General features: G+C 45.3%; 1 protein-coding gene across 3 annotated transcripts in view; it reads right to left on the bottom strand.

The window, feature by feature from the left end:
- Positions 1-12,084, bottom strand: part of SLC9A8 (solute carrier family 9 member A8) — a 70,175-nt gene extending 58,091 nt beyond the window's left edge. For 2 of the 3 annotated variants that reach the window (XM_078443964.2, XM_078443963.2), the window contains exons 1-4: positions 11,956-12,083; positions 11,456-11,503; positions 9,899-10,077; positions 2,860-2,940 (exon numbers count right to left, since the gene is read on the bottom strand). In XM_078443964.2, coding sequence (XP_078300090.1) covers positions 2,860-2,940; positions 9,899-10,077; positions 11,456-11,503; positions 11,956-11,981 — 334 coding nt within the window. In that variant the 5' untranslated portion in view covers positions 11,982-12,083. Of the gene's footprint in view, positions 1-2,859; positions 2,941-9,898; positions 10,078-11,455; positions 11,504-11,955 lie in introns of all 3 variants that reach the window. The other variant, XM_078443962.2, reaches the window with a different exon arrangement.
- Between the last annotated feature and the right edge of the window lie 4,370 nt (positions 12,085-16,454).

Raw genomic sequence — 16,454 nt, 5'->3', positions numbered from 1 at the left:
CGTTGGCACAAAAGCTGGAAATTCTTGAAATGGTGGATAGCTCAATATTTTGTTACACTTTGCTCCAGTAAGAGAAAAAAAAGTTTTCCTTCAATTTACATAGCTTTATGAAATATAAAACTATTTTGATAGCTTTGTCAGCATTTCTAAATTCTAACCAAACGTCTTCTAACATAATAAAAAATACCTTCTGGACCCCAGCACTCTTCTTGGAATTACCCTTAGCATTCCAATCACCCAAGTTAGCTAACAAAAGTTTTGAAAGCAAGATTTACTTGCCATCAACCCTCCCACGACCGGGCCCTACAGGCTACAGTTATTTCTGCTCCATCAGTGAAGAAGTGAACCCTGTGGATGGAGAGCCTTGGCCAGTCCCCAACACCATCCCACCCTGTGTGCAGAATGGGGAAGCCAGGAGGTCAGAGTTCATCCTACAACTTCTGGTGGAAACAGGAAGAAGAGGAGGCCACGTTTTCCCACTGTGACTGCTCCTGTAAGGGTAGTAGGCCCGAAGCTGGAACGGCTTATCACACGGAGGGAGCCTGCCTGAGACTGAAGCCGAAACAGAGGGAAGCACTGTTGAGAGGTGGAGAAAACTTGAGTTTAGGAGACTTGATCCACCTGAGTCTGAAGCCAGTGTCACTGGTAAGTTTTCTGGTTCCAAAGGCCAATGGGTCTGCAACTCCACCCCTGCCAATTTTTCTTTGAATCAATTTGAACTGATCTTGCCCCTTGAATGGAAAGAGCCCTATATTTGTTGAGATGCTTTTAGCTGCAAGTAAAAGAACACCTGCTTAAAAATGGCTTCAACAACACATGTTTCTTATTTCATACAACAGGCAGCCCCAGGGCTATCAATTCAACAAAACAATAATGCAATCGAGAATCTGGGTTTCTCATCTGTCTCCTTGGCGATCCTTCGCATTCTGGCTTTTGTCTTTGAGCCACAGTGATGGCAAGATGGCTCCCAATGCTCCAGGCATCAGATCGTCACACAACTGAATCAAAGGTACGGGAAACTTCTCATCAGAGAGGATAAGGCACACTCCACCCCCACACTCTGCCCCGTGGTCTCACTGGCCAGGATGGGGTTTCACACTGCCTTGCTGCCTTCACCTCATTCAACCAATCAACGGCAAAGGAGAGTGGAATTATCACGATGGCAAAGAGCAGTCTTGACTTGGAGGGGCACGCCTTCCTTGAGTGCACTGTGGCAAGATACCTGATCAAAATTAGGGTTCTATTTTCAAGGAAGAAGGGGCAATGGCCCTTGGGTAGGCAACCGACAGTGTCTGCTATAACTCCTAGTACAAGCACTGGTGTTCACTGACCTACAGTTACCCAAACATTCAAAGAGTGAAGAACATGACATTCCAAACCAAATGATAAGAACCATCATTTCCATGGCACAATAACTAAACACACATCAGCTATAGTTCTTATTCTAAGAAACTATGAAAGCTGACTGCAAAACTGTACATTCCTTGGAGTGGTGTTTTAAGTCTTTACTGAATGTCCCAGAATAGGTGTTAGTTGTGTAGGCTATTTTCAGTGTCCTGATAGCAGAAAAGGGATGATCATACATTCTTAGACCTTGAAGGCTTTCTATCTCGTTAGCTAAGGCTGTTAGAATCTGCCGGGATGTGCAGCTCAAGAGCCTGCTAAACAGAGAATAGGAACTCTAAGTAAAATTGTTTTCCAACTCTTGACTGAAGATCAGTACTATCCAGTGGTGTTTCTTCCTTAAGATATGGCATCACTGGGGGGTTACAAGGCTCACATGAGGTGGCAATGCAAAAGCTCATAGGTGAGAACTAGGCACCACTTAGAGGAGTAATGTGAAGCCCAGGGAAAACACAGGAGGGGCTGAACCAGCTTAGTAGGAATGCAGACGATGACAGGGGACGGGGAATCAAAGTCTGAACATTCATTTCCAAAGTTAAGCTAAACCATCAATGTATTATAAAAATATTACTCAACCAAACCTGTAAGGCAAAGAAAATTAACTTAGAGAGAGCATCGGTGGTGATGAGGGAAAATTAAATCTCATGAGTAGGCAAGTGGAAAAAACAACACAATATCATAAACTGATAAATGCCTTAGCGGGTCTCAGTGAAACCTTATTTACCATGCCTTAAGCACCCCCAAACACATTTTTGTCTTGATTTTAATCCTTACTGAGAAGGAAGGTCCCTGCTTCTTCCTTCATTAACCATTTCAATTAACTTTCATGTGAGCTCACATCTATTATTACACTGATTCATTCCCTCTAAATAGGAGCTGATTACCTTTTTTTTTTTCCTTTTTTAATTTTACTGAAGTATAGTTGACATACAGAGGCTAGTTATCTTAACAATTTATTGCCACAGGAAACAAGAAAGACATGCAAGTGAGGTAGAATGGAATACTCCTGAACACCTTAGATCTCATTCTGACATTAGAGTGAGCCATTTCTCCTTCTTAGACCATGAAGTGAGAGTTCCTTCTGGCTGTAAAATTCAGTGACCCTATGAATTAAGTGTCCATTACTTGCCTTAGTAGACTTGGGTGTCTGCATAACCTAGTAACAGAGGTCAATGTGTCCCGAGGGTAGTTCTAGAAGCAGAACGGGGGGGGGGGGGGGGGGGGGTTGGCGGGGGGGGAGGGGGGGGCTTCTATGTGACCTTTAGGAGGTCATCACTCCTGAGTCACGGTGTCCTCATCTGTAAAACGGGATCATAACACCCTCGTGGCAGGTTGCAGTGAGGATTAAATGAAATTGGGCATGTACCACATCTCATGCTGTTTCTGGCACTAGGAAGGCACTCAAAAAATGGTATTATTACTGCTTTTATTATAGGATCACTGACAAGCACTTACCTAAAGAAACAACAGCAACACTCTCTGGCAAGAAATGTAATCTGTATCGGATCAGTAAATGCACCAATATGATGCAGATAGCTGTGGGAAAAAATAAGATACTGTTAAAACAGCACAATTTCAAATAATAAACACCAAGTTCAAAGCAATGGTTACTTCTGGGGGGGGGGGGTGCTGCTGCTAAGGAAAATGGACAGCGGACAATGACATGGGAAACTTCAGTTCTTTTTCCAATCTCTTATTTCTTAACCTGGAAGGAGACTCACTGTTTTGTAACATTGTCTCCAGATTTTTTATATGCCTGAACTAGTTTATTTTCCAGTGGTTGCTCAAAGAGCAACAGACATCTAATCTTTTCCCCTAACTGCATAAACCTTATACAATCATGTATTCAAATCTCTAATTCTGAGAAATGGTCTTCAACTTTTTGGAAGTAATCACCTGGAAAATCTGAAATGGGAGGAGGCAGTCAGGGAAATCAATCCCTTTAATCAAATATAACTGCAACAGAATATGTTGCCACAAAGTGTTTTGCCACCATGGGGTTGGTTTTCTTTTCACAGAGAATGAAGTGAGAGTATAGTCCACAGAGAACTAAGTCAAAACTGTGGTCTGGTGGGGAGAACATCCGAGACCTAAAGATGGGGTGCCTGCTCCTCAGCTAGGTACTGGGGCTCCCACTAGTTGAGGGCTCCCCATGGCCAGACACTGCACTGAGTACTTCTCAAACACAGTCTCATTTAGCCCCCACACCCCTCTTAATGAGCTATTATTACCATAATCTCCTTTGATTATAGGCACAAAAACAGGCTTCAAGAGGTCATGTCACTATAGGTGCTGCAGGGTTGAGCCCGATTCCAACCCTGTGCCTTTATGTTTTTGTTTTTAAGTTTTATTTACTTATTTTGAGAGAGAGAGAGGGTGCAACTGCAGAGGCCCATGCAGGCCTCAAACTCAAGAAACTGTGAGATCATGACCTGAATCGAAATCAAGAGTCGGAGACTTAACTGACCGAGCCCCCCCCAGGCCCCCCAACCCTGTGCCTTTAGCCATAGGCATCCACCACCTCCCTTCCGCCTGTCTTCATTCCTCAGTCACCAAAACAGGAGTCATGTTTAATTTTGCTCACAAGTGGGGCGGTCACGAAAAGAAACAAAAGAACGTAAAACTGAAAGAGATAAGTATCTCTGGACCCTCCCCCCCATAAGAGTGTATTTTCACATAAATAATTCCTAAATGTAATTTCATGGCCCAAATGCAAGTGTGCGTATCTCTTTCTTTTATTATGCACCTAGGTGGGATAGCATCTCATCAATCACAGGACTATCTTAACAGTACTAAGTATAACTGTTGCCTTTTTTGTAAAAGGAAATGTTTAAACAATCCGCATAGTGGTTAAATGGCCACCCTCAGAGCCTGCACTGACAGACCAGATATTGTTAGGCCCACCAAAAAGCACCAGGTGGCCAGAAAAAGGAAACAGTTGTAAATATAGAAATTTTGTCCTTCTTGCATTCTGTGCTTTCAACTATCAATCTGTGGTGTTACTTTATTATAAATATTTAACCTAGTTAGAAAACTCCTACATTAAATACCAAGAGCAAGAAAAATGTTCTAATGCGTAAGCACGACATGTGACTAGTGAGCAGGCCTACTGTCTAAAAAGGCAGGTACATAAGTGGGCTGAATATAGATCTAGGGAGTTCACTCAGTTTCTGATCTTTCTTTGCACCAAGCTAGATGAAAAAATTAATTGAAAAAGTTTATTCTCGGGGTGCCTGGGTGGCTCAGTCGGTTAAGCCTCCTGACTTTGGCTCGGGTCATGATCTCATGGTTCGTGAGTTTGAGTCCTGTGTTGGGCTCTCTGCCATCAGCACGGAGCCTGCTTCAGATCCTCTGTCCACCCTCCTCTGGCCCTGCCCTACGCACTCTTGCTCTCTCTCAAAAATAAATAAACATAAACTTTAAAAAAAAAAACTTCAAAGTTTAGGGGCACCTGAGTGGCTCAGTCGGTTAAGCGTCCGACTTCGGCTCAGGTCATGATCTCGCAGTTTGTGTTTGAGCCCCGTGTCAGGCTCTGTGCTGACAGCTCAGAGCCTGGAGCCTGCTTTAGGTTCTGTTTCTCTCTCTATGCCCCTCCCTTGCTCACGCTCTGTCTCTCTGTCTGTCTCTCACAAAAATAAACATTAAAAAATTAAAAAAAAAAAACTTCAAAGTTTAAAAATAAATAGTTTATTCTTGTAAATCAAACAACAATTTGCCCCTTTAAGACAAAGGGGAAAACCATCTATCAACAGAGAGTGCTAAGTAGGAGGTTCAGCAATGCCAGGGAATGGTCTTCAACCGTTTAAAAGAATGACGTCTGAAAAGATGGCCCAAAGAATGGATGAAAATATTTGTAAATCATTAATCTGATACAGGTCTAGCAACCAGAATACATATGAACTCTTACAACTCAATAACAAAAAGACAAACAATGGAATTTGAAAATGGACAAAGAACCAGAATAGACATCCCTCCAAACAAACAAATGGCCAAGTAGCACATGAAAAGATGCTCAACCTCATTTGTCCCTGGAGAAATGCAAATCAAGACCACAAGATGCAACTTCACACCGACCAATGAGTAAGAGATGGTGATAATTAAAAAATAAAACAAAACACAATGGAAAATAACAAGTGTTGGCAAGGACGCGGAGACACCGGAACTCTAGGCCATTGCTGGTGGGAACGAAATATGGTACGGCCTCTGTGCAAAGTATGAGTTCCAGAGAAAGTTACACATAGAGCAACCACCAGCAGCTCCACTCCTGTATGTACGTATGTATCAAAGAGAAATAAAAACATACATCTACGCAAAAACCTATACACAAATGTCGACAGCAGCCCTATTCACAATAGCCAAAACACAGAAACAATCCAAATGTCTGTCAACTGGTGAATAAACATAATGTGGAATATCTATAAAGGGAATTATTATTCAGCCATAAAAATGAATGTACTTCTAACACATGCTATGACACGGATGAACCTCGAAGACATGATGCTAAGTGAAAGAAGCCAGACATAAAAGACCACGTATAGGGGGCGCCTGGGTGGCGCAGTCGGTTGAACGTCCGACTTCAGCCAGGTCACGATCTCGCGGTCCGTGAGTTCGAGCCCCGCGTCGGGCTCTGGGCTGATGGCTCGGAGCCTGGAGCCTGTTTCCGATTCTGTGTCTCCCTCTCTCTCTGCCCCTCCCCCGTTCATGCTCTGTCTCTCTCTGTCCCAAAAATAAATAAAAAACGTTGAAAAAAAAAATTAAAAAAAAAAAAAAAAAAAGACCACATGTTGCATGATTCTAGTTGTGTCTGAAATATTCTGAGTAGGCAAATTCCTAGGGATAGAATGCAAAATAGTGTTTAGTAAAGACCCGGGGTAGGGGAAGATGGGGAGTGACGGCTTTCGATGGACACTGAGTTTCCTTTTGGGGTGATGAAAATGTTCTGAAACTAGATAATGCTGATCGTTGCATCGGCATCGTGAGAGTCCTAGATGATACCGAATCGTACACTTTAGATAAAATGGTATATATTTTATGTTTACTTTAACACACATTCTTCAAAAAAAAGCAGATATAAAAAAATAGAACATAAAAGGATCTCCAAGGCATCTGTGAGATGAAAAAGCAAGTTACTGAATCCTGTTTGTATTAAAACAAACAAAATTCAAGCTCTATGTGCCTTTACAAATGAATGTGCATATGAATGGATATATGTAGATACACACACAAGTACACGTTTTCAAGTAACCTTGGAAAAAACAGAGCAAGAGGCAAAGGTTTCTGTGAGGTATGGAGGGTAGGTACACCGCCAGTTAATGTTTCTAAACATTCATGCCTGAAGTAATCATTATGGAAAGTTCATTAAAACAGGCGTATCAATTTTAGTAACTCCATTCAGTTTAATGGAGTTAAATAAAATGCATGTGCATAATGGAGTTATATAAAATGTATGTGCCTTGGGGCGCCTGGGTGGCTCGGTCGGTTACGCGTCCGACTTCGGCTCAGGTCATGATCTCACGGTCCGTGAGTTCGAGCCCCGCGTGGGGCTCTGGGCTGATGGCTCGGAGCCTGGAGCCTGTTTCCGATTCTGTGTCTCCCTCTCTCTCTGTCCCTCCCCCGTTCATGCTCTGTCTCTCTCTGTCTCAAAAATAAATAAACGTTAAAAAATTTTTAAAAAAATAAAAAAAATAAAAAAGTAAATAAATAAAATGTATGTGCCAAATGATGCTAATTGTTAACTCTAGTAGGTCAATAAAAATGACTCACCATTGTTTCTGCAGAGTCCAAGATCAGCAAGGGTTAAATGTAAGTCAACTGATTTCAAGCTTCTAAAGTCAAAAGTAACTAGAGTTTTGGCATCCTTTCTCAAAAAAGGGGAACACACTGTAATCCTTTGACAAGCTTAAAGGACATAAAAGTTACAATTTCATTTGACTTGACTAAAACAGTAAGCAAAAGTGGTTAAATGTGTTCCAGGTTAGGAGTTCCTGAAGTCTAGAATAAATCACGGACCCCAATTTCCCTCAATTCACTACAGTTCATGTACTCAGTGAGTTAGCAAGATACCTATTTAAAAAAATTTTTTTTCTTTTAATCTTCATTTATTTTTGAGAGAGAGAGGGAGACAAGAATGCAAGCAGGGGAGGGGCAGAGAGAGAGAGAGAGAGACACAGAATCTGAAGCAGGCTCTAGGCTCTGAGCTGCCAGCACAGAGTCCGACGCGGGGCTCGAACTCACGGACTGTGAGATCATGACCTGAGTTGAAGTTTGAGGCTTAACTCACTGAGCCACCCAGGCGCCCCAGCAAAATACCTATGAACTCCAATTTTTTATCAGATTTATATGTTTGGACATCTAATCAGGAATCAATATACAAGATACATATTTTGTTGATAATATACAAGAGAAAAAATGTCTTCAAATTTATTTAAAAAGAAAGCATTCCACTCTGCTAATGCGTGCTGACCTATCCATAAAAAATGGAGACATCAATTCCTAGACTGCCAACGGTCTGATTAGGTGAAAACAAAACGCACCTGACACTAGTGTGACTGTGAAGTCCAGGTTTACCATCTGTTTGAAAAGATATCCAAGTGAAATACACGACACTAGTAAACAGTTTAGACCTTTCTGGCCCCAAAGATGTGTTACCGCTGTGCTGGGTTTGGCCGGGATTAAAAGCACTATAACCACCTGCTTTGTGGTCTCAGGCACAAACCAACCTTAAACGCTCCACACCCTGAAAATTACTTTGAAAGTCTGACTTATTCTTTTTATCTTCCCATGAAAAAAGGAGACTACAAACCAAAGTTTTCTTCCGGGTCTCTGCCTTTTATGTTCTCTGCCATTATGAAGCGGACAACAATTAAAGAGACTAGGAATACTCGTCCTTCAAGATTATGGATTCAAGTACTAAAGATTTCTTGACCAAGAACTGTTTTTCTTTACATTCAACTACCATCACAGTGTAAAAAGGAGAAACAAGAGTCCTTGATTGCTGAAGTCATCCCCTAGAAACAGAAACAAAATTCAACTACATTCACAAGGTAAAAAATTATCTGGGCATATCAAGTCCATACGGGACGATGAACGCCGGTGGTTTGTGTACTTTTTCTGTATTCTATTTAAAAGGTTTTTCAGGACACCTGGGTGGCTCAGTCAGTCGACTCTGATCTCGTGTCCGTGGGTTCAAGCCCTGAGCTGGACTCTGTGCTGACAGCTCAGAGCCTGGAGCCCGCTTCAGATTCTGTGTCTCCCTCTGTCTCTGCCCCTCCCCTGCTCGTACTCTGTCTCTCTCTTTCTCTCAAAAATAAACATAAAAAAAATTATTTTTTTAAGTTTTTTTGGAATCTATGAGAGATAAGGCTGAAACCTCAGGCTGAAAACCTGAGATTTTATTTATTTTTTTAAAGATTTTCTTTTTAAGTAATTTCTACACCCAACGTGGGGCTTGAACTCATGACCCTGAGATCAAGAGTTGAATGCTCTTCTGACTGAGCCAGCCAGGCACCTCAAGTCCTGGGATTTCAAACAAAATTATTATATTAAAACTATTTGACCATTAACCAGAAAATATAAATATGCCAACTTCACTCTTCAAAATAGAGTGTGGATTTGGGTCAAATTCAAAGCTATTTCTTCCTTAGTCAGCTAGTCCAAAGTGGCTACGTAGTTTCATCTGTTTGTTTTTTTGTTTTTTGTTTTTGTCTAAAACAGTTCTCTACGGTCTCCGGGGGGCATCTAAACTATCACCTATTACCTAAATTTCTTGACTGATGTCTGGCAACCCAAATTTTAATCTCTAGTCTCCCCAAAACCAGGCAAGTCAATCACTTCATCTCTCTGGACCTAAATTTTCTCACCCGTTACAGGAGGAGGTTGAACAAAATGAGTGAATCTGTTCAAAGAAAAATATTACATAAGTAAATAACAGCACGGGTGGTACACAGATATGGTAAAAGTCACAACCACAGTTAATGGCAAAGTTAAAGGGGAAGGAAAAAAGTGTGCTAGGGCAAGGGTGTCTGATCTTTTACTCAGCGGCAAAACCTTTAATAAAATTTACATGGAAACCTGAGAGCAAAGTGACAAAATGCTGTCTCTGGTCAAAAAGGCAGATGCCCTCCCATTTGACTTACCCCGCCTCCATTATCACCACCATCTACACAAGCATACACACTCACGAGCACAGCCTGAAACCCACTATACTAGAAGATGCTCAAGGTTCTTTCTCGGTCAAAAATCCTTCCTTTCTTCCAAATGATATCTAAGACATTATAGAAAGAGCTCTTCAGAATTGCTAAGCTCGGCGATTTTACGAAGAAAAAGGAGTACCCTGTTATGTTATGAACTGATCATCGTCCCTCAGTGTCTGAAGCGCAAAAACCAAATGGAAGGAAGACTTGACATCAAGTAAATGGTGGCTTAGACAGGGTGGACCTTATGGGCAACACACACAGACACTCAGGATGGCAGACGAGGGTGTCTCCACATTCACCTAGGACGAGGAGGCTGAAGAAAATGGTCATGCCGCTTGACTGTTCCTCCTGCTGAGCCTGCTCCCCCGTTTGCACGGGGAGAATGGGCTTGGCAGGGGTCGGGAGCACCAGTTTCGTAGTGACAACCAAGGTAGTGTGGAGAGTGACATTGAAACCTTCATGAGTTGTATTAGGGAACCTGTTGGACATAAAAAGCAGCAGTATTAGATAAAGGGAAATGGGCCCTGAGAACCAACACGTGCGCACGCACACACACGCAGAAGGGGAATCTGGCAAAGAGGATGATGGATTCACAAGTCTTAGAACCAAACTGATCCAGAAAGTTCCTGCCTGCCACAGCAGGAGAGTACCAGTGGCTTCAGGTGCTCTGAACCCAGCCGCTTATGGGACAGAAACAAGGGGGGAATTGGGGCCAGCGTGGAAATAAAATGCTGCCTGCTCTTTGGCATTTAATAAGGGATTCAAACGGAGGCACACTGGACTGTCATCACATTCCAAGATCCAACATTATTTACATGGCGCCTTTATTTCTCCAGTTTACATTCTTTTCCTTGAATTATAGCTGCAAGTTGACGAAGCCACCTGAATTTACCCAACTGTTGATCCGGTTGGAACACCTCACCCCACTTGACAAAATCCTTCTCAGATTTCCAAAGGCTCAACGTCCCCTGTAATATGGCATCTGTCCCGTTTCTCAGTGCTCTCCTTGCTCCGGGGTGGGATTGTTAAATAGGGCAATATTCATATAATAATCATTGCAACTGTGATTATAACAGCTGGTGTTTATTGAGTAATGCTTCATGCCAGAGACTAGGTAACATCACAACCTCTCATTTCATAGGCAAACCATGCCTGAGATGGGGACGATTACTTTCCCTTTTTTACCCATGAATAAGTGAAACTCAGAGAGGCTGCATAACGTGGCCAATATCTCAGTTAGCCAGCGGCAGAATCAAGCTTTGAGACCAAACTTGAAATCACTGGGGCCATACCACCTCTTTTTTGCTTTGCGCTGCTGAGGCCCAGTTCAATGTCTGCAATAGAGCACACACTGGGTAAATAAGCTGCCAAGATGAAATGACCACCCAGCTGAAGAGACATATCCGAAAAGATGTCAGGTGAGGGAGTCAGATTTCAACCATGGGGGTTCCTTCTTAATTTTGACCTACCCTTCCACATAGGTAGGGCATCTGTAACATGCAATAGATTGTGCCCGGCACGTGCGGAGACAGACTAAAGAGTGGTCCTTCCCCCAGAAGTACCTGGAGGACACTGGACGCCTCACACATCTCTATCTCATCTCAGCTAGCCCCTCACTCTTTCTATTCCAGCCATCCTGCCTTTCTTTCTGTCCCTAAAAGACACTAAGCCCTTTCTTGCTTCCAGCCATTTGCACTTGCTTGTTCCCTCTCCTATCCCTCCTTCTTGTCCTTAAAGTTTCAGCTGGCATGTCACGTCTTCCTGCAGGGACGCCCGCCCTAACACTTCCATTTCCTTTTAGAGCACTGAAGTCATCTTGCCTATTGATGGTCTATTCCCACTAAAATGTAAACTACCTGAGGGCGGCTCCTGGTCGGCCTCCTTCACTACTATGTGCCCAGGGCCTGGAATAGAGTAAATGGCCAACAGTTAATGAATGAATGAATCTCGGTGGAGGAGACAGAAGAGAAAAATGACCGTTACAATGGAAGAGGCGGCTGGCTAAGTAGCGGGGTAGGGGACTTGCTGGAGGAGGCGGCGGAGCTCTCCCCAATATTCAGAAGACCGAAAAATGGGAAAGTGAAATCTGGGTTGCGGTTTCGGCCAGACGGCTTTCGAGGCCTGCCCTGGGCTGTCGATTCCCTGCACGAGGATCTGACCTCCAGGAGGCTTAAGGGCCGGGCTGGGCCCAGGCCCATCCCTCCCGCCCTCCTCGCTGGCGCCGGCATGGTTAGTCCTGCCCAACCGGCACAAGGAGCTCCGCCTTTCAGGGCCGGAGGGCGGCCTGAGGCGCTAGCTGTCACACCCGCCGGGGCCCAGCCCTGCCGCCTCCGCCGCCCGGGAAATGCCCACTCACTCCTCTTCCGCCATCTTCTCCCCCATCCTGCGGAGCCTCCAAGACCACCGAGTTCGGAGCCGGGGGCTAGCAGGGACTGCTTTTGCTTCCGGCTTCCGCTGCAGGCGCGGGCTGGCGGACGAGCGGGGGGCGGGGCCTCGGCCGCGCGAGGGCGGCCCTTCTGTCCCTTCGTCTCTGTGGCCTGAAGGTGGGAGGACCGTGCCAGGGCCCTTTTAGGACGCCTGACTGCCCTGCGTCTGGGGACCTTCTGGCCCCATGAAGTTTTGGCCTTTCTTCATCCCAGGGCGGGGACGTTTTGAGGGAAGCTCCTGTGAGGTCGTTGTGACTCACCCTGAGAGCAAGCATTCTCCATCCAGTGTGGAGGACTGCGTTCCGAAAGTTGAGAAGGAAACGTCTAACCGAGGCGGCGCGGAGGGACCCCAGGGGTACACTTCCCCGATCTGAGCCCCAGTTTTCCTCGCTGTAGAGAGAGGACTAGCCACTTGGGCCTCGCAGAATTGTGCAGTATTCTATCTGTAAACAATTACTGAGTTCTGACTGTATGCCTATCGTTCAAGTAGGTGATGACGATCTGGTCCTGGATCTTTCATTAATTTGTTCGTGGAGTCGACTGCATGTGCCTAGCGGTGGTCTGTAGGGTTGAGCATATCAGGAAGGAACGAGGCAGGGTTGTAGGGGTAAGAGGGACCCCGTCGGGAGGACTGGTACCCTTGTGTAAGGTCTTTGGATAGGACACCACCTCTGCTGTTGCCACCTCCTTCCAGGTCCAAGACGTCATATCTCATAGCAGCTGTAGTAGCTGCCTAAACCGTAAACTTGTCTCTGGCTCTGCTGTTTTTCCTCGCGGCCTTCTGCACCGCGGGCTCCAGCGATCCTTGGAAAACATTTTTCAGTTATTTATTTAAGCAATCTCTACACCCAACCCCAAGATCAAGAGTTGCCTGCTCCTGGGACTCAGCCAGCCAGACCCTACCCCCTCCAGTGATCCTTTAAAACTTCAGTCATTTACAATGGAATGTTACTTGGTGATCATGAAGAAAGAAATCTTGCCATTTGCAACAATGCGGATGGAACTAGGGTGTATTGTGCTCAGCAAAATAAGTCAGGGAAAGACAAATACGTGGTTTCACTCGTATGTGGAATTTAAGAAACAAAACAGATGAACACAGGGGAAGGGAAGGAAGAAAGAGAAAAACAGAGAGGGAGGCACACTGTAAGAGACTCTTAAATACAGAGAACAAACTGGGGGTTGCTGAAGGGCAGGCGGGTGGAGGGATGGGCTAAATGGGTGGTGCACATTAACGAGGGCACTTGCTGGGAGGAGCACTGGGTGTTATAAGTGAGTGATGAATCACTGAGTCTACTCCTGAAACCAATACTACACGGTACGCTAACTTGAATTTAAAGATAAGGGGTGCCTAGGTGGCTCAGTTGGTTGAGCGTCCAACTTCTGGTCAGGTCACGATCTCACGGTTTGCGGGTTCGAGCCCCACGTCGGGCTCTGTGCTGACAGCTCAACGCCTGCTTTGGCTTCTGTGTCTCCCTCTCTCTCTTCCCCTCCCTCACTCACACTCTCACTCTCTCAAAAATAAATAAACATAAAATTTTTTTTTTAATAAATTAAAACAAAACAAAACACCTCTAGTCATTGCCCTGCTTAAATTGGAACCTCCACTGGCTTCCAATCTCAGTCAAAGGAAAAAAGACTTAGAAAACTCACAAGACTCAACCCTGCCCCATTTACCCCTCAGAGGTGGATGGACTCACTCCCTCCTGCACATTTTCCACTGTGGTCACAATGGCTTCTGTGTGAACTGGGATCACACCAGGTACTTACTGGTGTACTTGCTCAGCCCTTTGTTTAGAATACTCCACTTGTGGGTTGTCCCTTGGATCTCACCTTTTCCCAGTTTTAGGCTTTTTGTTTAATGCTTACCTTCCTTATCCTGACTTCGCTGACCACCCTGTTTAAAACCCAAGCCCCCTCTCCTTCCCCGAGTTATTTTTCCCCAAAAGCATTTTCCTCCACGAGGATGTAAACTTCCTGAGTGCGGAGGTTTTTGTCTGCTCTGTTGTTTCATCTCCAGAACAGTACCTAGCGTACAGTAGGTGCTCAATAATAAAGGATCATCAAATAAATAAAGGAGTGAAGAAGTTAACTCTAGATGTGTTAGGAAACAGAAGGGTTTCGAGAAGAGGAGTGCTCTGACCTGACTTTTATCGGGACAACTTTGCTTGCCTGTGGGGAGTTGGGTGGATGACAGGCCTCTGGCCGGCTAGGAGGCTTTTGCACTAACCAGGGTGAGAGTTGATGGTGGTTTGGATCAAGGTGATGTGCTAGAGATGACAGGAAGGATTGGATTCTGGGTACCTCTTGAAGGCAGGGTTTGCTGAGGGACTGTGGTGTGTAAAAGAAAGCGATGAGTCAAGGATGACTTCAAGGTTTTGGTCCTGAAGAACTAGGTAGAGAAGAGAGCTGTCTGGCTTACACCCAAAGTCCCCTGCCACTCCAAAACCTCTTAGGGCTGTTGACAAAGCTGAGAGAATATGCTTAGGACCAGCCAACGTTTATTGAGTTCTTCCTGTAGGTGTGGTGCTCAGCTATTGTTTCCTTAATTCTTTTCTTCTTCTTCTTCTTCTTCTTCTTCTTCTTCTTCTTCTTCTTCTTCTTCTTCTTCTCCTCCTCCTCCTCCTCCTCCTTCTCCTCCTCCTTCTCCTTCTCCTCCTTCTTCTCCTCCTCCTCCCCCTCCTCCTCCTCCCCCTCCTCCTCCCCCTCCTCCTCCTCCCCCTCCTCCTCCTCCCCCTCCTCCTCTTCCCCCCTCCTCCTCCCCCTCCCTCTTCCCCCTCCCCCTTCCCCCTCCCCCTTCCCCCTCCCCCTTCCCCCTCCCCCTCCCCTTTCCCCCTCCTCCTCTTCTTCTTCTTCTTCTTCTTCTTCTTCTTCTTCTTCTTCTTCTTCTCCTTCTTCTCCTTCTTTTCCTTCTCCTTCTTCTCCTTCTTCTCCTTCTCCTTCTCCTTTCTTCTCCTTCTCCTTTTTCTCCTCCTCCTCTCCCTCCTCCCCCTCCTCCCCCTCCCCCTTCCCCTCCCCCTCCCCTTTCCCCCTCCTCCTCCTCTCCTCCTCCTCCTCCTTCTTCTTCTTCTTCTTCTTCTTCTTCTTCTTCTTCTTCTTCTTCTTCTTCAAGGCATTTCTATAAACTGAAGCACAGAGAAGTTAAGCCACTTACCTAAAGTCACACAGCTGGAACTATTGAGGCTGGGGTTCAGGCGCAGAGTCTGTGGCTTTGCCACCACAGACTTGTTATTGCCACACTGCTCTTCCTTGTTGCCCTCTACTGCCTTAATTTTTCTGGTTCTAAGATGGGGCTAACAGTCTATTTCTCTCCTTTAGCACAGAGCCTGGCAGAGAGGAACTGGCCCATAAAAGATGGAGAGTGGGGTTCTCTCTGAGCCACACTTAGGGCCTGAGAGCTTGAGGCTGTTATTCCTCTTCCAGCCTCAGAAAACCCCACCTGGCTGGAGCCGGGGCCCGGGGTGGGGAGATCTTTTTGTATTGAGCTGCTAGCTGTGGGCTACTCAGGATGAAAGAGAATTCCTGAATTCTCTGAGGGCTGCCCCATTCTACCTGCTATTCCACCCACTGTCCTTGCCACATCTTGTTATCAGGGCCACTTTGGGATTTTGTGACCGTCCTGGGCCTGCCACCAAGCAGGAGGCCATAAAACATCTGCTCTTAGGCCTGAGGTCAAATCCCAGGCCCTTCTCACCTATTCCTGGGAACTCATCTAAACTTCCCGGTCATTACCCCCAGGAAGGCAAATAAAGCCATTCAACATGCAGTTCCTAGACTCCTGTGCTGTGCCAGGCTTAAAAGGGGCTGGAACAAGGCATGCAGTCCTGGCTCCCTATCCCAACTGAGGACCCACGGCTCTGTGACCCTGGGACACCACTGCACCCTCAGAACCTCAGGGTCCCATCATGGTTTTTGCCAGAGCCCCTCTTGGGAAGGCTCTTATAGAATTAGAGAGAAAGCTCTTGCCTTAGTTCTCTGTTCTTTCTGTCCTCCCTACCCCCCCAAGCTTCCTCTTTCTTGCCATTCTGGTCTCAGCTTAAAGATCACTTCCTCAGGGAGGACTTCCCTGACCACTCCGTCTAAAGCAGCGGCCAGCAAACTTTTTCTGTCAAGAGCACACTGTAAATATTTTAGGTTTTGTGGGCATTCAAATCCCTGCTGCTATGAGTCAACTCTGCTGTTGCAGTGGGAAAGAAACCACAGATGATTTAAATATGTGCAGCTTTGTTCCAACAAAACTTTATGGATATCGAAATTTGAATTTCTTGTCATTTTCATAATACTTCTTTTCAACCATTTGAAAATGTGGAAACTATTCATAGCTCATGAGCCATATGAAAGCAGGTGGCAGGCTGGATTTGCCCCTCCCAGGGTTGCTGACCCCTGATATAAAGTCCTAAACGTCAGTGTTTCTGAGGCACTTATCACTATC

This window comes from Panthera onca, chromosome A3 (assembly GCF_046562875.1).
Source record: "Panthera onca isolate mPanOnc1 chromosome A3, mPanOnc1 haplotype 2, whole genome shotgun sequence".
In the NCBI taxonomy this organism is placed as follows: Eukaryota; Metazoa; Chordata; class Mammalia; order Carnivora; family Felidae; genus Panthera; species Panthera onca.
The sequence above is the reverse complement of the archived record's forward strand: the minus strand, read 5'-3'. Positions and strand labels throughout refer to the sequence as shown.